The sequence below is a fragment of the Eleutherodactylus coqui genome, chromosome 1 (assembly GCF_035609145.1).
Source record: "Eleutherodactylus coqui strain aEleCoq1 chromosome 1, aEleCoq1.hap1, whole genome shotgun sequence".
Taxonomy (NCBI): Eukaryota; Metazoa; Chordata; class Amphibia; order Anura; family Eleutherodactylidae; genus Eleutherodactylus; species Eleutherodactylus coqui.
In genome coordinates this window covers 403,752,297-403,775,462 of record NC_089837.1, presented here as the reverse complement: position 1 = coordinate 403,775,462, position 23,166 = coordinate 403,752,297, and the positions used below count along the sequence as shown (strand labels likewise).

The window sequence follows — 23,166 nt, the reverse complement described above, 5'->3', positions numbered from 1 at the left end:
TATCAGGTTTTTAGATATGTTTCCTTTAGAGCTTTATTTATAGAGAATTGCTTCAATAACTATATACAAATAACGTGTTGTCTTTTTATCCTTAGGAGCATGCCCATAATAGCATGCAAGGGTCTACAGGACAACTGCAGGGGATCTAAACTTTCTCAGCTCCCTAGAATATTATGTTCTTTGTTTCGTATAGATGATGCCAATAACACATAATAGCATTATATAAGACAATTGTTACTTTAGTCATGTTGTAACACTTTTTATGCCGGCTCCCAAAAGTAAGGCTCTGGTTGATTTAATTACGTTTACAAACCCATTCTATTTAGGACTATGTTTCCAGTCCGTAAAATGATGTGGGATGCAGATTCACCCAACTGAACAAGCCTCAGCTCCTACCGCTATATGGCAATTTGTTTAGCTATTAAATTATATGATGATTCTGTATAGCCAGGAGCCATCAATATTAAAGGGGTTGTCTTCGGGGGGGTGAGATCAGTTTTTAAAAATGGACCAAAATCTGTTAAAACAATAGAACTAGTGGGTCCTCTCCCATGGCAATCCAACACTGCTGCCCAGCAGTCCTCATGGTTTTGTGTATCAACGGCTACTACCTTACCACTGCTGCCAATCAGAGGTAAGTTGGGTGCCATTCTCCTGACATCTCAGCGGTATCACTATTTATATGTCTTAACAGATTTGGACCCATTTTTAAAAATCATCTCACACCTGGACAACCCCCCTTTCACTCCCTAATTTCGGTACTTTGAAATAATTTCCTTTATAAATAACCCTAAAAAGGAGCAATTAAAGGATTGCTGTATATTTTGCTAACCTTTGTATGTCAGTAAGACACATCAAAAGCTTTGATCAGTGAGATCCCACTGCTGAGACCCCCGCTGATCGCTCAAATAAAAGGGCTGCAGCTCTCAACCAAGTGCTGTGCCCCTTCAGATGTCTGCACTGCTGAAACCAGATGAATAGATGTCTACAGCATGTAGCATGTCGATCAACACTAATCACTGCCATTCACACTTGGCAGAGGATTGCTAGTATAGGGTTAATACTATAGTTAATATGATCATATGTCCCCTTACTGATAGCATTCACAGGCAGTACACCCCCTGTAAAGAAAATCCAATCAGCTGAACTTTTGCTTGTTCGTTGGCTGATCGAGGCCATATTCAGAGGGGCTGATGATTGGGAAAACGTCAGTCTGGGCTAACATCCATGCCTGATCATCGTCCTGTGTAAAAGGACGGTAAACTGATTTCTGACCAAATTTTTGTTTTGGTGATAAATAAGTTTAGAGGTTTGTTTCGAAGAGGAGAGACGGAGAGCAAGAGTTTAATGACAGATTTCACTGCTGACAGCATTCTGCTATGGTCAGATGCAGCAAAGTTTCATTTGTGTGCGATCATTTTCTGTGTCACGTTATCTTATTTTAAATGAATGAACAGCTATTGCTATCTCAGCCCAACCCAAAAACTGCCATAGAACTTTACCTTAACATGTTAAGTCTTAAGTTAAACTTTGCTAAATCTGTACGATCACGTATAGAAGCCATAGAAGACAAACAGGGCAAAATGCTTCAATAAAACCCTATTGCCAAAATGCTTTTCAGCCAAAAATTTATGCATTTACCTAAAAAAGACAACCCAGAGGTGTCCATAGCTTTTATGTGCCTGACACAGTAAGGAGTAATTATCATTACTGTCCTAAATTTACATAGCATCAAACTACATGAGCCAGGCAATAGCTGCACTAAATGTATGACAGTCGTGCATGCTGCATGATAAACTTGGCGCCCTTTTCTCTTACAGATCTCTTGGCGGGCTTAAGGTACCTTTACACAGCACAGCTGTCGGGCACATAATCACCTGATAGTCATACCATGTGCTTTACATTAGAGCAGTGGTGGCGAACCTATGGCACGTGTGCCAGAGGCGGCACGCAGAGCCCTCTCTGCTGGCACGCAGAGTCATCGGCCGCTCACCACTTACTGAATACTGGGAGGGGCAGGAAGGACCAATGGCCCTGGCAGGTGAGACATGTCCTCGGCGTACTCCCTTAGCTTTCCCTGACGGTCTTTCCTCTCTGCCTTGTCAGTGTCCCTGGCTCACTCCCTTCTTCACTGCAGTGGCAGCCCAGCATCTTCCCTGCCTGCTCTTCCCGGCGGGAATGGTCCTCCGCCGTCAGTGTCCCCTTGGGCCGGTGCGCGGGGGAAACAAAGTACAGCGGCGGCATGCAGGCTAACAGCGGGGAGGACAGTGGCAGCGGGGACATAGGGCCATACACAGCCAGCATTGAGTGGGACAGTGGGGAGCACAGTGACAGCGGTCACAGTGGGAAGGGTGACCCGCGAGCACAGTGTCAGCAGTGGGGGTGGCCGGGAGCGCTGTGTCATAAGTGTGGGGGCACTGGCGTAACCCTGGAGGCCAGGCAAAAAGCTTGGCACACGCTGCTGCTAGAACCTGCTTGCAGGGGAGCCAATCGGAAGCTAGGGGTGTAACAGGGGCGTTCCTGCATGGAAACTCTGTCATACCCCTAGCGTCCAGTGGTGAGAAGATACACCAGTACCAGAGGCATCCGGCAGCACACACTGATGTCACACTATACCTGGCACCAGTACTAGCAGCGGCGAGTAGAGGAAGATGTAGTACGTATATGGGTCTCGGTGAGGAAGGGGCACTATTACTACTGTGGGCCGCTGTTGGGTGTCAATAGTACCACTGGGGCCACTGTGGGATGTCAATAGTACCGCTGGGGCCACCGTGGGGTGTCGCTGTTACCGCTGGGGCCGCCGTGGGGTGTCGCTGTTACCGCTGGGGCCGCCGTGGGGTGTCGCTGTTACCGCTGGGGCCGCCGTGGGGTGTCGCTGTTACCGCTGGGGCCGCCGTGGGGTGTCGCTGTTACCGCTGGGGCCGCCGTGGGGTGTCGCTGTTACCGCTGGGGCCGCCGTGGGGTGTCGCTGTTACCGCTGGGGCCGCCGTGGGGTGTCGCTGTTACCGCTGGGGCCACCGTGGGGTGTCGCTGTTACCGCTGGGGCCGCCGTGGGGTGTCGCTGTTACTGCTGGGGCCGCCGTGGGGTGTCGCTGTTACCGCTGGGGCCGCCGTGGGGTGTCGCTGTTACCGCTGGGGCCGCCGTGGGGTGTCGCTGTTACCGCTGGGGCCGCCGTGGGGTGTCGCTGTTACCGCTGGGGCCGCCGTGGGGTGTCGCTGTTACCGCTGGGGCCGCCGTGGGGTGTCGCTGTTACCGCTAGGGCCGCCGTGGGGTGTCGCTGTTACCGCTAGGGCCGCCGTGGGGTGTCGCTGTTACCGCTAGGGCCGCCGTGGGGTGTCGCTGTTACCGCTAGGGCCGCCGTGGGGTGTCGCTGTTACCGCTAGGGCCGCCATGGGATGTCGCTGTTACCGCTAGGGCCGCCGTGGGGTTGCAATTTGGGCACTTGGACTCTAAAAGGTTCGCCATCACTGCATTAGAGCAATAGTTGTTCAAGTGGAGGTAGAGCGTGCCAATGATCGTCCTGGCCCATCCGCCTCCATTCACAATACATAGGAGTCGTTCAAAGATTGGGTGACTCCTGTTTACACTGATGGAGAAGCACTCAGCAGTCACAATGTTTCAGTGAGCTGAAATACCATGACTAGCGACAACTGAGCGACTTCTCACTTAGTACCTTGTCGGGGGCCATGTGTACATGGGCCAACAGTTGCCTGAAGTTGCTCATTCGGGCGACTATCTGCCGGTGTAAAGGTACTTTTACTTTGTACAACTATTTGTGGTAAAATAACGGCGCATGGCATTATCCAACTGGTGCATTTTATGACTCCACTGAACCAGGCCACAGGCTCTACACACATTTACACACGGTCTAGTGGGGCATAAAAAGTGTCCAGTAAGGAGGAAGAAGTGACAGGTTCAAAACCAAGTCTAGAATACAAACTCTTAATGTTATCATAAAGCACAGACAAGCTAAGACAAGAAGTGTCTCGGACTAAATAAGATGTCTATTTGTACACTGTTCTCCCTTAAAGGGATTCAGGTGAGGAAAGGGAAATTATACAGCCCAGTGAGCAGAGCAAAGAAAGAAAGGACAGGGGCCAGAAATCTGTTTTTGATATTCAGTTGTGTTGGCACTCTAAAACACAAATAAAATACACAATGGGGGGTAAATATAGATTCACATGTTACACTTCCAGTAACAAAGACTTACAATCAAATTAGATGGAAAATAAGATTAATAATGTGGCACTCTTCAATAAAGTCCAAAGATCAACAAGCATGCGTAAAGAAGAACTGTAGACCCCTACACTGAAGTTAGCAGAAATGTTCTGCATTTATATTAGAAAACTGCGTTTACCATGAGAGTTCTAAGATAAATGGAATAAAAAGACATGACACTCCACTTGGCTCAATATATCCCGAGATATGTGGTGCAAGGTGCTATATGTGTCTATGGATGGCCACCTAGTGGTTGTGATGTGAATTGCAGCCTGTCAGGGATTTTGCAAGTACATCGTGGTAGTGTACTGACTTTGTTTAATAAGAAACTGAAGTCCTTAAAAGGGTATTCGCATCTTGCGTTTTCATGGCTGAGATGGGAAAACTGCGAAGCTGTTCCGATCGCCTGTAAGAAAGAGCCGAGCACTTAGCGCAGTGCTGCTCCGATAGCTCTCATTGAAATGAATGAGCCATGGATCGGTGTGCCATGCTGCTTCTGTAACTTGGAGAGCATAGTGTACTGTGCTCCGCTGTTTCCCTGGCCTTCATTCACTTCATTGAGAGCTATGGAAACAGCACTGCGCTAAGCACTCGGCTCTTTCTGTAGGCTACAGAATGGGCTGCCAGTAGCCATGGCAGCAGTTTCCGTTTTCGGCTATGAAAAGACAAGATAGAAGTATCCCTTTAACAATATTTAAGGAAAAGTTATGGTGGCCACACCTGTATATAGCTTACTTGGTCAGACGATAATTCAGTGTGTCTTTCTCAAGGCACTGTTCTCTGCAGCGGGAGATATCAAATTCTTCTGGCGACCACCCCTTCTCAAAGGACTAAAATATCAGGTAATAACAGGTGTCAGACAAGTCAATTTATATTTTTTCATGTACGCCTCCTTTACGGCCAAATATTTACATCTTAGGCTATCTTAACCCCTTAGTGACCACCCATATTTGTTTTTTGACGTCCTGGGTGTCTAGGATTTATTCTACTGGGCTGTAAAAACACTAAAGCCCCGGGGTCTGGAAGTGTGACAGCCCCCTGCTATTGGCTACTAAAGATAACCGAGAGCCTGGAACTGTCATGGGGGGGGGCCGCGGTGTGCAGCCCCCAGTCACACACTCATCGTTAACCAATGGATAACGGTGATCACATAAAACTTTTCAAGAAGTTAAAAAAAGTTCAAGTTTAAACTCCCCTCTCACAGATCCTGCAAGCGTTTGATCCGCGGTAATCCGCAGGTCAATCAAATGCATTGGAATACACAATTCCGCTTACATTAGCGGGTCAGAATTATGTAATCCGCTCACAGAAAAAAGAATGAAGCACCTTCTTTTTTTACTGCGGATATCTGCGACAAATGTGCTCTATGGGCGCCGATATACCCGCAGCCCATACGCAATTACGGCCCTGTTGTGCATAGAGACATAACAATAAGGCCACAATGGGTAAGTGTCTGAACACAGGACAAGCAGAGAAATCCATTTTGGTGTGCAAATCCTCATCTTCATGTGCACTTTATATAAAAAAAGAAACTGTCTTTGAAATTACGTACATATTTGCAAAAATATGAAATTTAATTTTTTCTCCTCTAAATCGCATTAATTCCTGAAAAAAAACTTTGGGGTCAAAATACTCATGACACCCCTCAGTGAATACACTAAGTGTTATAATTTTTTTTAAATGGGGTCATTTTGGGGGTATCTAACATTCTGACTCCCATGAGCCTTTGCAATCTTGGCTTGGTGCAGGAAAACAAAATGTTCCTCAAAATTCTAATAACGAATGTTAAATTTGTACTTGTCCTAAATGGTTAAATGTGCTTCCTGAATTTAGTTAACAGATGGAAATATATATCTTATCAAAACTTTGTACAGTACGTTTGCACTTATGGCAGTTGAAAAAAACGACAATTTTTTCAAAATGTTCCCAGTTTTGGTGCTTTCAATAAATATACACAAATTCTGTCTGTCTATTTTTACCACCTAAATGAAGCACAATGTCAGAATCACTTGGATATGCAAAACCTTTACGGAGTTATTCTATGTGAGGATGCTTCCACAGGGGCAACAGCAATATCGCTGCTACAAAATCACTGCAATATCACTGCTATGTACACACGATTTTGTAGCGCCAGTGATGCTTTTTTCTTGGGAAAAATGTAACATTGTGTCGCTGCTATACGCGATTTTCTAGCGAAAAAGTTAATACGTCTTAAGAAAAAATTGCAATGCACGAAAATTGCAAGTTTGTGCTATGTGATGAGATAAACAAGAAGGCTCCATAGGGAAACATGGGCTACAAAAAAAATTTGCAAATCCTGGCTGTATAGAGCATGCCGCTATTTTGTATTCTCTCAATGTAGCAGCCTACAAAACATCGCTCGTGTGGAAGAACCCATAGGAAAGTATGGGCTCCTCATATATGCAATTTGTAGCATTGTCACATAGCTACAAAATCATGCAAGAAAATTGCCCGTGTGGAAGCGCCCTGGTCATTAGGGTGCCAACAGGCTTGGGTTACAGCAATTGTCCATTTGTGTGCTCAAAAATTATTAGTATTTTCCTCCAATCTTGCTGTTTTTAGCTCAGGCACATTAGGGTAGAGCGGTGATCTGTGACTACAGTTTATCTATGGTGCCTACAGGGAGTCTGACACACAGCCATCTAGTTACTGCTTCAGGCCTCAGTCACACGGGCGCATCGGCACCCGTACACCGGCGCTGATGCGCCCGTGTGACTGACACCAGCAGACGGACGTACCTGCAGACGGCCGTCTCTCTGCAGCGCTGGAGGAAAGAACATGTGACCGGCTTCATTGCCGGTCATGTGTTCTTTCCTCCGGAGCTGCAGAGAGACGGCCGTCTGCAGGTATGTCCGTCTCCTTCCTGCAGTCACACGGGCGCATCGGCGCTGGTGTACGGGTACCGATGCGCCCGTGTGACTGAGGCCTCAGGGTGCATTCAGACGAGCGTGTTTATGTACGTACATAGGAGCGCACATAACCATGCCTCTATTAGAACCATTGCTTCCCTATGGTGTGTTCACATGTCCGTGTTTTACAGGCGTTTGCACATGTGCACCTACAAAACATAGGACATGCGTGCACCATTGGTCCCTAGTGCGTGTCAATATTCCACGCAGGGAGTCCTCGTCACTGAACACTGTGACAGCACTCTCACTGTGTTCAGTGACAAAGGGACTCTCCGCAGGGAGTAAAGAATACCCTGCCACAGCTGCGACAGAGGATCGCTAAGCTCTCCAATTGATTTCAATGGGATGCCGGCACCCCCGCAGTGATTTTTGGGGAAGGGCTTTAAATATAAGCCCTTCCCTGAAAATCAATCCTATGTGGTGTAAAAAATAAAAAAAAATAAAATATATATATATATATACACACATACATACATACATACATACACACATATGCACTCACCTCTCCACCACTGCCGGGGCTCAGGCGCATCTAGCAGCTTGGGTCCCGTCACTGTAATGAAGTTCTTTCAGCAGACGGGGGTTTTAAATCCCCGCCTGCTGAAAGGGCTGAGTCTGGTTGGCTGAGCGCTTAGCCAATCACAGGCAGCACTCAGCCATTCGTTGAATGACAGCTGTCAACGCAAAGCTATGTACAGTGGTTTATATCTGTTACATCTTGTTTGCTGTGGTATTCTCCTATCCCACGTAGGGTCAGCTATGTATGTAGTCAGGTTCACCCTTCTCAGGGCGGGTTACCTGTGTATAGGCAGGTCCCTTCCCTGGATAGCTTCTTTAGGGACAGCATTTCCCTCGTTGCGGTTGTGTTTATGGTTTATCACTATAGGATGTGCATTTGAGGTAGTATTTCTGGTTACGGATCCAGCGTATCCCGTTTAGAAACAGCACACTTTGATGGCACGATCTGTACTTTAAAAATAATTCTAAAATCCTGCATTTTTCACACTGACTAATAATAGTCTGTAATAACTTTCTGTTATGTAGAGAAAACTTCTTAGCAGTCTTCTTATCATCAGATGCGGGATTACAGTGAAAGGTGACACCTATATGTAGATAACACAGGATCCCTGATTCACAACAGGGGATAGTCAAAATGTATCTGTACCCCCCTCTCTGCAAGGTGACCTCTGCACAGATCACAGAACATGCCCAGAACAGTTTCCCATACAAGTCAATGACTTCAGGTGTAAAGCAGCTCTAGATTCTGTTGATCGCAGCAAAGGCAAGACGGTCGCCCCCATAGTCATGTACAGACAAGAGAATTAAAAAAATCTATAAATCAGAAAATATAAAAAAAAGATTATAAAAATGGAATGTGTTTCTCTATCTGAATGAGAATGGGTGATAGGTTTGTAAAATTAAATCATTCAATAGGTATGCATTAAAAAACTGGTACCAAGCAAAACATTAAGACAATATAGACCCATACACACCACTGCTGTTAGTTAACAAATTGCCATCACTGATAACAGAAAATACATGGCTCAGCTGTGATATGTTCACAATGTGTCTTAGGGCAAATCTTGAAATATCTATAGGTACCTTTACATAGCACGAATAATCGCTTGGAAGGGCCACACGGCCACTGACAGGGTGACAAGCAACAAATCGCTATTTGATTCATTTCAGCTTACCAAAAAAAAATAGTTGCTGGTTGATCAAAAGTCATGTGATGTAAAGTCACAGTCGGCTGTATTTGAACGACTTGCGAACAAATTTGCATGAACGACTAAGAACTTGGCAAAAAACTAATGAACAATTATCCCTCTGTGTAAAAGCAAAGAAAGCAAAGGACAATGTGCGGCTACAAACGGACCTAGATAAGCTGGGGGCTTGGGCAGAAAAATGGCAAAAGAAGTTTAACCCCTAATGACGTGGCCATTTTTCTTTTTCCATTTTCGTTTTTTCCTTCCCCCTTTAAAAATATCGTAACTCCTTTATTCATCCATCGACGTCGCTGTATGAAGGCTTGTTTTTTGCGGGACGAGTTGTATTTTTCAATGGTGCTATTTAAAGTACCATATAATGTACTGAAAAACTTTTAAAAAATTCTAAGTGGAGTAAAATGAAAAAAAAAACGACATTTCGCCATCTTTTAGTGCGTCTTGCTTCTACAGCGCACAAACAGCAACAAAAACAACATGATAACTTTATTCTATGGGTCGGTACGATTACTACGATACCAAACTTGTATAGTTTTTTTTTACTATACTCCTCTTTTTTTTTTTTCAAAGACATTAAATTTTTTTCAATTATTTTCTGCGGTCATTTTGTGCGCGCAATAACTTTTTTATTTTTCCGTCGACGTAGTTGAGCAAGGTCTCATTTTTTGCGGGATGTCCTGTAGTTTCTGATAGTACCATTTTGGAATAGATACGACTATTTGATCGCTTTTTATTGCGTTTTTTCTGGGAGACAGGGTAACTAAAAAAGTGCATTTCTGGCATTCTTTATTTTTTTTTTTCGGACGACGTTCACCGTGCGGGAAAAATAATGCACTACTTTGATAGATCGGACTTTTACGGACGCGGCGATACCAAATACATATTTTTAATTTATTATTTAGATTTTTTTAATAGATATGGCAAAAGGGGGGTGATTTAAACTTTTACAACTTTTTTTTTTCTTCAATTGAAAAAAACGTCATTGATTTTTTGTTTTACATTACTTTGAAGTCCCCCTTGGGGACTTTAAGATGCGATGCTTTGATCGCTCCTGCAGTATGACGTAATTACGTCATACTGCTTTTTGACAGGCAGTCTATCAAGCCACCCTGTGTGGATGGCTTGATGGGCAGTCTGTTAAGGCAGCCCTGGGGCCTTTCATTAGGCCCCCGGCTGCCATGACACTTGCACGGCTCCCCCGATCTCACCGCGGGGGGGGGGGCGGGCGGGACCCCCGAACATCGTTCGGGGGATTTAAATGCCACTGTCAGAATTGACAGCGGCATTTAAATGGTTAATAGCCGCGATCGGCCGCGCGGCCGCTCGCGGCTATTGCCCGCGGGTGTCAGCTGTTATAAACAGCTGACGCCCGCACTGTATGAAGAGAGGTTGCATCGCAACCTCTTTTCATACATACCCCGCGGCCACAGGACGTACCGGTACGTCCTTGGTCGTGAAGGGGTTAATGTGGATAAATGTAAGGTTATGTACATGGGCAGGAGAAACGGATGTCACCAATATACACTAAATGGGGTACTGCTACGGAAAAGTGATGTGGAAAAGACCTGGGGTACTAGTGGACTGTTGACTTAACTGGAGCAATCAATGCCAATCAGCTGCTGCAAAAGCTAATAAAGTCTTGGGGTGCATTAAAAGAGGCATAGGGGCAAGGGACAAGAACATTATCCTCCCACTATATAAGGCACTTGTCAGGCCTCACATGGAATACTGTGTACAGTTCTGGACACCAGTGCTCAGGAAAGATGTTGCAGTACTTGAGGGGGTTCAAAGAAGGGCAACTAAATTAATAAACGGAATGAGAGGACTGGAATACCCAGCGAGGCTATCAAAATTGGGATTATTCACCCTAGAAAAAAGATGGCTAAGGGGCGATCAAGTAACTATGTATAAATACATGAGGGGACAATACAAGGATCTCTCCTATGATCTCTCCCAGGACTGCGATGGTAACAAGAGGGCATCCGCTACGTCTAGAGAAAAGAAGGTTTCATCACCAGCACAGAAGAGGGTTCTTTACTGTAAGAGCAGTGAGACTATGGAACTCTCTGCCTGAGGACGTGGTGATGGCAAAATCTATTGAGGGGTTTAAGAGGGGACTAGATGTCTATCTAGAGCGCTATGATATTACAGGATATAGACATTAGGTGACCAGTGGGTTATTATTCTGGGTCTTACATTCAGGTAGGAACTATCAAAGGTTGATCCAGGGATTATTCTGACTGCCCTTATGGAGTCGGGAAGGAACTTTTTCCCCCGAAAGGGCTAATTGGCTTCTGCCTCTTGTTTTTTTTTTTTGCCTTCCCCTCGATCAGCAAGGGGGTTTGAAACATGCTGAACTAGATGGGCATTGTTTTCATTCTGCCTAACATACTATGTTACTATGACTGTCATTCAATAACTCTTCGGAGAGACTATCTGAATGATAGTTCTTCAGTTTAGAGATAACTTAAGATTCGGTCCCATTCTCTAGTTTCCAGGCACTGCAGAAATGTTAAAATCAAGTCTAGTAAATAGCATCAAGAAGAAGAAGAAATATCTTTAAAGGGAACCGTCACCTCCGAACAGCACTAAAAACTAAGTTCTGCTGCTGTTCGAGGGGGTAACGAGAACGGTGGGATGTAGATTTTATACTCACTTACTCCCCCGGTTCCAATGCTGTTACCTAGTGAAGATTGTACGCAATCTAAAAAATTGCGTGCGCACTTCTATGGCACAGCATGCTCTGAAAAGAGCCACATCTTCAGATTGCACACGACCCTCACTAGGAAACACCATGGAAATGGGAGCGGATGAGTATAAAAATTACGTTCCGCAATTACCCTTCATCTCCTCAAATAGCACCATAAGTTAGTCTTAGTTTATGGTGCTGTCCCAAGCTGACAGGTGCCCTTTAATGATGATTCACTGATGCTTTACAATTGACAGATTACTTTCTAGAACAAAACTTGAACAAGGTGATATTACACAAGACTTACCAATTGGGTTCCTATCGAAAAACAACACCGGAGCTCGCAAGAGTGACTGGAACATCTGGTTGTGCAATGCCTGTGCAGCAGAAACGAGGACGTGAAACACAAGCAAACTCCGGAGAAAACCGAACACGATGTTAGCCACTGTCAGACCTTAAACATGAAGAAGAAGAAAACGCAGTCATTTAACGTTTTGCCTTCATATGCATCATACAAAGAGTAGAACACTACCAATTCATCTACGGTCCAAGTCAGATTGTATTGATTCTCTATCCTCTGGTATCCTCCATGGTGTCTACTGTCCGGGATCCCCACCGATCAGCTATTCGCCAGGTACATGCGCTTATGCACTGAGCTGAATTCTGCAGGAAACAGACAGCTCCGTTCTAACTGCAGTGGCCAGGGTTGGTATTGCCGGCTAAGCTCCTTTTAATTTCAATGGGAGCTCTACCTGCAATGCCCAAACAAGGCTACAACAGTGGGGATGGAGAATGCAGAAATGACGATTATGCATGAGCGCACCAGCCAGGAAACAACTGCTCTGCGGGACTCCCTGGTGATGGACCCCTGCAAGCCACTACTGTTAGCCTATCCGGAGGGCAGACCATCAATAGTTAACAACTGGACAACCCCTTTAATGTCTGATCAAACCAAAAGAAAAAAAATATGATGCAATGTGACAATTGCAGTTGACAACACAGAACTCTGTTATGGAGACTCACGGGCTTCCACTGGAAACAGCCATTCATTTCAATGGCTGTATAAATGAGCATTTGTAATGTAATTGCTCCATAGATATCAGCTGATGACAAGGAATTCCAACAACAAGACCCCTGTTATATGAGAAGATGCCATCCAAGCAGCGCATTCAATAAAAACATGCATATATATATATATTTCAGAACATTGTTGAAGTTAATGACTGGAAACAAAGTACTTGTAAATTGACATTACCGGCATACACTCCCAGGTATAAGTTGAGATCCAACTGCTCTGGCTCATTGTCACTGCTATTGGTCCCAGAAGTAACATTCAGTTTTTCCTGCTCCGTAGCCCTAACAGATAAATGAAAAGTATTAGGAATGCTATCATGCAACCATTTTTACCTCGTAGGTATATCAGTAGATGCCCTTGAGAGACTTGATAAAGCACTGAAAGCTTACGTTTTTAAAGAGATAGTAATGATCATTATATTCCAGAATGTAAGACAGACGCTTTTTCGTATCCAGGTGGGTCTGACTACATGAACTTTAGGTAAGCACCCGGCGTCACTTGATATACTGCTCTTTTTTCTACCTAACTCTGTTGTGACTTGTTCTCTCTCATTCCTCTCCTCACATCCCATGCAGCACTACCCCCTAAGGTCAATTTCACACAAACATTATTCTAATGCTGTGATAGCCGCGCTAAAAAATAGCGACTATTGGAAGCTAAAAATCGCGAGAGCGAAGAATAGCCGCGACCAAATTGCAGCTATTTTTCAAGGTTTTTTCATGGCTGTATCTCACAGTACATGGAGGCTGCAGCCCCACGGTTGCCAGAATAATGTAAATTACTTTAAATGCCTCACTAGAGGCACTTGTCATTGCTCAACAGCGCTAGTCACTGGTAAACTCCCCTCCCTTTTTCGCTTGGCTCACATAGACTCTCATAGGAGTCTATGAAGCATCCAGTATCCAAAGACAGGACAAGACCTAGTAGCCTTCAATATATTTATCCACTATCCACAGGACAGGGGATAAATGTCTGATCACTGAAGGTCCAACCACTGGCACCCATATGATCTTGAGAATGGAGCATCCTGAACACCTCATGTGAATGTAGTGGCACTTCTATGGGAAGGAGGAAGATAGCCGAGTTCATCGATCTCCCTCTGTCCCATAGAAGAGAATGGAGCAACAGTCAAGCATGCACACTGCTTCTCCATTCAGAGGTCGAACAGCCAGCAAATAGACATGTATTCCCTATTCTGTAGATAGTGGCTAAATATCTGTAGTGGAAAACCCCTTTAAAAAAGGATTTCTACCCAAAATGTAAAAGTGAACACAGTTAAACAAATTACAAGTTAAAACTGTTACTCTTCTATTGATAAAACGCACTGACAGAATACATTTATGATCAGTTTCTGAGAAGCCAATGCCAAACAACATACATCGCCGAACTGCAGACTGCTGCACCAAAGCAGAAAAATATCAATATCTCTGTAAGTGCTGCTAACAAATGTCCATTACTAACCTCAGATTTACTTATATGTGTACACTGTTATGTTCTGGCTGAAAGTACTTTAAAAAAAAAACAAAAAAAACATATCGTTGTGAGAACGAGCTTCCACCCAACTGCTGCAGCTAATCAGAGGCTGTAACATCATCGCTTGTTCTCCTGGCATCAGTGTTCAGATCCTGGAGGTCATGATGCCAGGAGTTTGGAACGGTGACTCTACAGCCTCGGATTTTTGTGGAAAGTGATATGACCAGAAATCACCTGACCACTGCAGCCAATCAGAGTCTACAGCATCGCCGCTTGTTCCCCTAGCATCAGTGCTCATATCCTGGGAGCTTGTAACGGTGATGCTACAGCGGTCGGCTGATTTTCGGTGACATCACCTTCCACAACTTACACCAGGAGGACGGTGGGGCTACAACACTGGATCACGAGGGCAGAGGACAGGTAAATTCTGCTCCATTTGGTCTACCAAAATGGGCGCTATAGGAAAAAATGTTATCCGGTAACCGGACAATCCCTTTGATTTTTCCAATTACTTTACAACAAGCCTGTACAACTTGGCAATAGGTAGGGAGCAAAATTAAAATCGTCAAACCCCTTGGCGCTAACTTTGTAACTAAGACAGTAAAAACCAATTTATTCTATTATTGTAAATGTATGGCCACGAACAGTGGTGGGAGAATCTTTCTAAATGGCGTAAAAGGGCAGTTAAGCACATTGCAATATAGATAGATAGATAGATAGATAAATAGATAGATAGACAGACATGCAATATGCTTACCCACCCCTTTCATAGTTTACTGCTAGCAGCTAGAGTGGCATAACTATGCCATGGACTGTGACATGACTATAAGGCTGCCTTCGCACGAGCATAAATACGCAGCTATTTACCCGCGTAAATACATCGCCCATGAGAAGGAATGCATTGAATCCAACGCATTCATTCAGCTGGCCTGGCGTATTTACGCATGTGAATAGCAGCATATATACGTTTGTGTAAATCCATCCTAATGTCAAGAGGCAAGCAACTAGCCTCTTGGCATCAAAGTCATGCCGCAAGACACCAGAAATCCTCCGCCAGGCTGCTTGTTGCCAGCGAGCCGTATGTTGTGTAGGCCTGACTTACAAAAAAAGCTGATTTTGAAAATACTGAAAATGGAAACAAAATATATACGCATATTTCCTTACACTCTAATTAAAGGTGGTTTTTCCATTACATAAAATGATGTCATTTCACTAGGATGTGACAGCAAAGCCTCTTTAAAGTATATTTACATCACACCCCTGTAAAGACTTCATACTAGCACTTTGGAAACGAGTCAATATAATGTAGTCATATAAGTTATTTCATGCTGCACACTCACCAGTAAGAAAGCCACCAGTCTTGCAAAACATAAGCAACCTACGGGCAAATATACAATACAATGTAAGAAAGCACACAGTGACGACAAACATACGTAAAGACCAAGCAACTGATCTGCTATTCAAATTCTATACAAAATACATTCTAGCATTACCATGTACAGTTTATGTGTATTCTGCAGGGTAGAAATCTTACATAAATTGCCAGGCTTATTGTTTAGATGACATAATTTGTACTGCAATAAGTAAACTGGCAAAGAGAGAGTATGATGCTGGAGGAGACACTTCTTCCATCTGCCCCATCTCCATGGACAACTGGGAAGAGGCTCAAGAGTGAAAAAAAAACAATAGGCAAAGAGAAAACAAGGGCCCATACATTTTTTTGAAAGGCCAATGGAGAAAAAAACTTACTTGTGCTAAGATATTTAAAAGTAAAAGGATAAAAATCATAAAGTAGGTGGATCCAGCAAGGAAGTATTTCTTGTACACCCTGAAACCAACAGTTCCCTCTGAGCGACTCTCCTCCTGAAATGCAGTCAGAACGGGCTCCGTCTAAGAGAATATAGAAATTAATGGACCCAAAGTAGATGTCAGGATTGATACTACAGTGATAGCACAATACTAGAATTGTGTGTCGTTCACAACATCTCAGCTCTCTACTTACTGGTAGGGCATCTGTAGCTCCTTCTTTCTGTGACTGTACAGAAGAGTCTTGAGACCAGACTGATGACTGGGAGAAGGTTCGGTTCCTGGATGACTTTATTAGTGGCCCATCTCCGGTTGGCGATTGTTCTTCTTCTCCACTTTTCAGTAAAGAAGCAAAATCAACACCTGACTGTAGAAGTTCTGGAAATGTTCCCTTTCCTACCATCTGACCCTTGAAGTAAGAAAACACCATTTCAGTACTGTTCTGCTAGATGAGTAAAATGTTATTTTGAAATAATTTTCAAGTTTTTACAAAAAGGTTTACATACTTGAAGGGCCACTCAGTAAAAAAAAAAAAAATGTTTCCCTCACTTGACTGTCTGTCACACTCTGGACATCTCCTTTGTATACTGCACTCACTTCCATGCAGTGCAGCCTCCTGTCTATCTTGATGTTGAGATTTCACCCGGCTTTCTCTTTCACTATTCTGTACTATCAAGCTCATGGTGCATCAGCAGATCATGACAGGAGCAGCTAGAACCTTTACCATCTCCGCCTACAGGGAGGACAGTGCCATTACCTTCTGTATTCTACACATTCACCTAAGTGTACAGTCAAGAGGCTGAATTATCATCGCCTTCATTTTAAGTGTGTGACAGGAGCTACTTATCATTATCAGTAACAGTGATAGAAGTATACCAAACAATACCAGAAATATAATTGTTTTAGTTTTTTTTTTTTCACTTTTGCACAATAAAAACCCTTTTTTGGAAATAATTATTATTACATTGCTTCATTCAAGGTCCCATAACTTTTTATAATTCCATGGTCGAAGCTTTGCGAGAGCTTGATTTCTGCTTAAGGAGCTGTAGTTTGTATTTGTACCATTTGTGATAACTTTTATTGCGTTTTTTGTGGAGGTAACAGAAACAAAATGAGCATTTTGTTTCAGTTTTTTAGGGTTTTTGCTTTGCAGTTTTTGCCCTGCAGGATAAATAGTGTGTTTAAATTATTATACAGGTAGTTACGGATACGATGACACCAAAATTGGTGGAATTATTTTTAATTTTTAAAACATTTTCTACAAATTGGGGAAAATGCACAAAAAAGGTTCTTTTTTTGTAATTTTTTTTTTACACAACTTTTATTTCTATGATCGCTACGATAATGCATTGCAGTACTTCTGTATTGCAATGCCTTATCGCTTACAACAGCGATCATAGACAATGGAAAAACGGGACGCCAGTATCTGGAGTCCTGTTGCAATGGCAACCCATCGCCCTTCTGCGATTACATCGCGGGAGTCTGATGACATCCCAGAGGGAACGCGCTTCTTCTGTGAAGAAGGAACTGTTGGAGGCTGCTATCGATGCCCATTTCCCTAATAAGATGTTACAAAGTTTCACATACTGCTATGTATTACCAATATATGCAAAAACATTAGAATGATAAGTACACTTTAGAGTGTAGATTTACAAAAGGCATAAAATAGCAGTTCTCCATTATAGAATAGAAGTTGGATCTCAGGGATAATGCTGATGTGAAGACAAGTAATGGTTCTCATTGGACAGGTCTCGCGGAGTCCAGGGGTGTCGTTTGTATATCTACCGGACTCCATTCCCATGCTGCCATCCTGGGAATTTGTCGCTCCATCTATCAGTACAATTTTTATTGTCAGTCACTGCAAACCACTGTTCCCTATGGGAGTGTGCACGCATGGACTGAATGAGAAGAGTCACACCTATAAACACAGCGCAGGAAAAGTGAGCTGGGAAAGTCTAAAAATTACAAGCCCAGACTCAGAGGGACCTGCCTGCGTATTTTTCGCAGGCTGTCCTGCACTGGCTTCTTCTTTTTTTTTTTTTTTTAAACTGTCTTCTCATTTTGTAGCCACATGCGTAAAAAAAGCAATACATACGTAATGCAATTGCGTATATATTGCGTTCTCAACCCACCCATAGAAAATGATAGGGCTGTACATGCGTAATAAGTGTTAAAATAGAACATGCTGCGTTCTTTTTTGCTAGCGTAATATGCGCAATAAATATACACAAGTGAGAATGGAACAATGAAAATCAATGCACTTTCATTGATGCCATTCACCGTGTATTATGTGCGCATAATACGCAATTCAAATATATTCGTGTGAGCTGGGCCTTCTATATTCAGTGCCATCATAAGAAGCCACCACAATGCATGTTTAAAAGTACAAATACTTGAGAATATTGGATTCTCTGCTTTAGAGAAAAAGGAGATCCAGAATACATTTGTGTCCAGCTGCTTAAGTAAAGACCGCTGTGAGCCCCTACTGGACCTCGGCTTCCCCTCAGTTATATACAGGCACTCAGCTACATGGGGACTCTTTAGGAGAGGACGTACCTCTTTGAGGATGAGAATCTGCTTAGCTGCACTCAGGTACTGCAGTTGATGGGTCACCAAGATGCATAACTTTTTGCGTAGCGCCTGACAGATGCACCTAAGAAGAAAAGGCAAGACTTATGTCATGATATAACAATTCTAACAATCAAGTGAAAAGAATTTTCATGTAAATATGGTCAATGTAATATAGAAGTAGAATCAAGTATCTGTTAACAGAAATTATGTACCAAAACTAAGCTGTTTGACATAAAATGTAAGCAGAATACATATTAAGCTGGATGCCCTTATCAACCTTTTAAAAGGAAGTCTGTCACCTTACTTTTTGCCAAGTAACGGAATTTAGTTTTACGTGTGTGACAACATGAGGAATGCTCTAGCATCTTTATTTTGTTTCAATCTGGCTGTCATCTTGAGATATCGCCCCAGAAAGTGTTTGCATTCTAATTAGTTGTAGATATCCGATGGGCGGCCCACCACCGCCGGCGGTCTGGGCCCTCTCCCCGCCTATTCAATTAAAAAAACACCTTGCTGAGTGACGTCTCCAACTCTGCCCGCTGGAAGCATCACGAGTTCCAACTTCAAAGCACTTGCGCCTCTCTGACAACAGCACATGTGCGTAATGTCATTCTGGCTGGTGATGCAATCACAGCGCATGCGTCCGATCGCTCAGTGCAGCGCCAGCGCCTTGAAGCAGGCACATGCGCTGCAGACGTTACTCAGCAAGGTGTTTAGTTGAATACGAGTAGGCAGGGCGTGAGCCCAGACTGCTGGTAGAAGTGGATCGCCCATCGGATGGTCCGTAGCTAATTAGCATATGATGCGCAAACACTTTTGGGGGTGATAGCTCGAGATGGCAGCCAAATTGAAACAAAATAAAGGTACGGCTGCATTCCTCATGTTGTCGCACAAAACACGTAAAGTATGTCCCATTACTAGGCAAAACTAGACGCAGCCTAGTTTGGTACTTGAGGACGCAATGATTTTTTGGGACTTTCATCTTCACTTATCAAAAGCCATAACTTTTTATTCCGTTGAGTCATACGAGGGCTTGCTTGTTGTGTGGCGAGCTGTAGTTTTATTGGTACCCCGTTTTGGGGTACATGTAACGTATTGTAGAACATTTACTAATTTTTGGGAGGAACAAGATGAAAGACGACTGATATTTACAATATTCGACCACTGTTATTTACAGCAGTCACTATGTGGTATAAACGGTATGATTACAAAAAGAGCAAATTATATATATTTTTAGATTTTTCACACTTTTGCACATTTAAAACTCTCTTTTGGAAAATAATTTGATTTTGATATCGCTGCATTCAAAGACCTATAACATCTTTTACTCTTTCATGGATGCAGCTCTGTGGTGGTTTGCTTTTTGTGTGACGAGCTGTAGTTTTTATTGGTACTATTTTGGGGTACACATGACTTATTTCACAAACTGCCAATCTTGTGGGCTTTTCTTGTATAACAGCGTTGAGAGTATACCGAGAATGATGTGATTGAGGAAAACATCTAGCAAATGGGGATCATGTGTACATAAACAACTTGTCAACGAAAGGGGTAAGAAGAGGATGTCAAGAATCGTTCTTATGGGCAGTGCACAGTCATGCGGTAGCTGAGTGCTATGCTGGTGCTCCAGTGGGCAAAAGAGCATAAAAATTGGATCGCTGAGCAGCAGAAAAACATTGCCTGGTCAGATGAAGTCAGAATTGCTTTGCACCATATTGACGGAAGGGTTAGAATGTGGCACAAGCAGCATGAATCAGTGAACCCTCCTTAGGTGTCAACAGTTCAGGTTGGTGGAGGGTGAGTAATGGTGGGGAAAGCCTCCTTGCTTCCAATATACCTGCAGAAGTATTTCAGCACCTAGTGGAATCTTTGTCATGATGAACTGCTGTGATTCTGAAGGCCAAAAGAGGCCCAATGCTCTACTAGATGGGTGGCTTTTTAAAAAAGTTGCTATTCGGTACATATTAGAAAAGTGCATAACTTTCTGTTACACAGCCAATAAGATTTATTTGCTGAAACTAGAATACCCAATCAGCAGAGGTAGTAGATTGGAGAGTTTGTTCATGAATGTTCTGATTACTGTTACAATCTAAGGGCTCTTTCACGCGAGCGTCGTTTTAACGCTCAGATAGCCAGAATGCCGCTCCCCCTCCCTTTCCCTACCTTTGTCGGTCGGCTCTCTTAGGAGTCTATGGTTGCCGCCGGCGCTGTGCCGTCAAAAGATAGGACATGACCTAACTTTTGATGGAGAAAAATCTTGGCGTTAAAAAAACGTGCCTATTGCGCTGTTTTTTGACACGCGATTTTTTTCAGCGTGTCAAAAAAAGGTAATCTGAAATAACTCATAGTAAGCCTCATGTGAATGAAGCCTTAGGCCGCTATCAAACAGCTACAAAAATTGTGTACAAATCTCGCACGAATATGAACCCCATTCTTTTGAATAGGGTCATAAACATGAGTGATTTTTTTTCCCACATTGCATAGCGGTGTGGGGAAAAAAATCACTACGTGTCCTATCTTTGGTCTTTCCCTCGGAACGCCTCACCCATGGTTTTTAATGGTGAAGTGCACTTGATGTGAGGTTTCCCATTGAAAACAATGGGAGACACTTGTCGATCCTACAAACTGCATTGGAGGATCGCTACTTCCCTAAAATGATGGGAGGAGGTTTAAAAACAAAAACGCCTTACATCCGTGGGAATATCGCATGTTGGCAAGCGCGATATCGGGCCAAGTTTCATGGCCAAATATCGCACTCGCCTGTGTGAAATCAGCCTAATGCTGAGTTTAGATGGAACGAAAATCATTCATACGAGCGAAACTGAATAATAATTGTTCAGTTTAAACGTAGCTAAAGACTGAACGACGAATGAGAATTCATTGTCATTCAGTTTCAGCTGTCATAAGAATCATTGCCGGCTTAAACACTGATCATTCAGTGCTTCACATAGGAATGTTAATAAGGGAAATGGACTTTAGGGAATGTTGCCTTCCAATAGGTGGCACTGTGGAGGTATTGTTCCGTCTCCATTATTTACATATTACCCAGAGGAGCATGAATGCCTTTTGAGTCTCCTCACTCACCATTTAGGTGCTCTTTCTAAGGAAAAAAAGATAGCATTTCTGACCCCCGCCTCAGACCTCTCTCTAGCAAAGCCAGACTCCTGCTCTACACTGATGAAGGACAAATACCCTGAAACAGCTGTCTGTACATGGAGTCTGGCTTTGCTTTAAATTCCCAGTCATTGTTACAAGGCTTGTATAAAGAGTCTAACTTTGACTTGATGGAATGCTGCCTTCCAATAGGTGGCACTGTGGAGGTATTGTTCCATCTCTCTTATTTGCATATTACCCAGAGGAGCATGATTGCCCTTTCCGTCTTCTCACTCACTATCTAAGTGCTCTCTCTAAGGAGAAAAGATAGCGTTTCTGACATAGGAATGTAAAACACTAAGCGAGAAATGATCGAAAACTGCACGATTCTCAATGATAATTGTGCAGTCTAAAACAGGCTACACAAGTGCAAAGAAGCTGCACAAACACATTATATGTAAAAGGAGCATCTCTCACATTGGCGGCAGTAATAGAGCGTAATAAATGACACTGACAATAACAAATTCAGCAATAAAAAAAATTCATATCCGGTATCTCATTAAATATTTCTCCTAGGGAACAAACCGTACAATTAAAGCCCACCGTACAAAGAGTTTCAGCTGAACATGAGAAGGGCTGTATTTGTGGCCTTGTAAATTAGAAGCAGTAATTAATTCACCTTAATAACGCTACTTGTTAAAGACAAACCAAGGTTCTTTCAGTGTTCTCACAGTACAAAGCAGTGAAGGACGCCGAGTTCTAACACTTCATATAAATGTGACAGCGCTGTGTAGATACAAGTAAAGCCCAAAGCGCCCGTGTCAGGGCCACACACTTGTTCTTCCAATAAAGAAAGCGGTTATGGAGAATTGGCGCAATAATACCATTATTTTTCAGAAGCTCTGCTTTCACATACACTTGTGCAGAGTAAATAAGGATGCATTTCCATTGTAGAGGACGAAATTGAAAAAAAAAATTGTTCTATTGCAAAAGGATTTTTGACAGATCGGAGATAGAGAACATTTTCAGTCGTCTCTCGCCTTACATTCTGATTTGATAAATAAAAAAGCCTGGGATAACAAGCGGCTATGCCTTAATTTAAGCGCTTTGTTTGACACATTTCATGTGCAAATCCTTACAGTATTGCTGAACCGATAAATGTTTTATGTCCCAGGGCCTCGTCGGGTAACAAATACGTTCTGTATAGTCAATGTGTTTCACGGCATAATCAAGGCATTGAGCATCAGTTCACTTTGTGGGAATGTGAGAGGGAAACTAATCATCAAAGTAAATTTCTCAGCATTGTCAGAGACATCCGAAATCTTCTGTCTGTGTCAAGAAAACAAATGTCTGAATTTATTTAGATAACACTGCTGTTTAGAGGAGAAAACAAAACATCAAAGCGAGCAACAGAAATTGTGACCAGAGGCAGCGGCAAACTTCAGGAAACAAACAAGAGGTTTGAGGAATGGGCAAATGGAAAAAAAATGACAGATATTGAGTGCTGATGATAACTTCTATACACCAGTAGTAATGCTGTGATGTATGGCCAACTCCTAGTCTACTGACAGTCGTGCTTCTGTACCTTG

At 43.2% G+C, this 23,166-nt stretch overlaps 1 protein-coding gene across 1 annotated transcript in view; it reads right to left on the bottom strand.

Annotated features, from left to right (window-relative positions):
* ABCC4 (ATP binding cassette subfamily C member 4 (PEL blood group)) overlaps positions 1-23,166 on the bottom strand; it is a 250,307-nt gene that overhangs the window by 130,109 nt on the left and 97,032 nt on the right. The window contains exons 14-19 of the mRNA XM_066580593.1: positions 18,473-18,569; positions 16,113-16,325; positions 15,860-16,000; positions 15,451-15,488; positions 12,818-12,918; positions 11,870-12,016 (exon numbers count right to left, since the gene is read on the bottom strand). Coding sequence (XP_066436690.1) covers positions 11,870-12,016; positions 12,818-12,918; positions 15,451-15,488; positions 15,860-16,000; positions 16,113-16,325; positions 18,473-18,569 — 737 coding nt within the window. The remainder of the gene's footprint in view (positions 1-11,869; positions 12,017-12,817; positions 12,919-15,450; positions 15,489-15,859; positions 16,001-16,112; positions 16,326-18,472; positions 18,570-23,166) is intronic.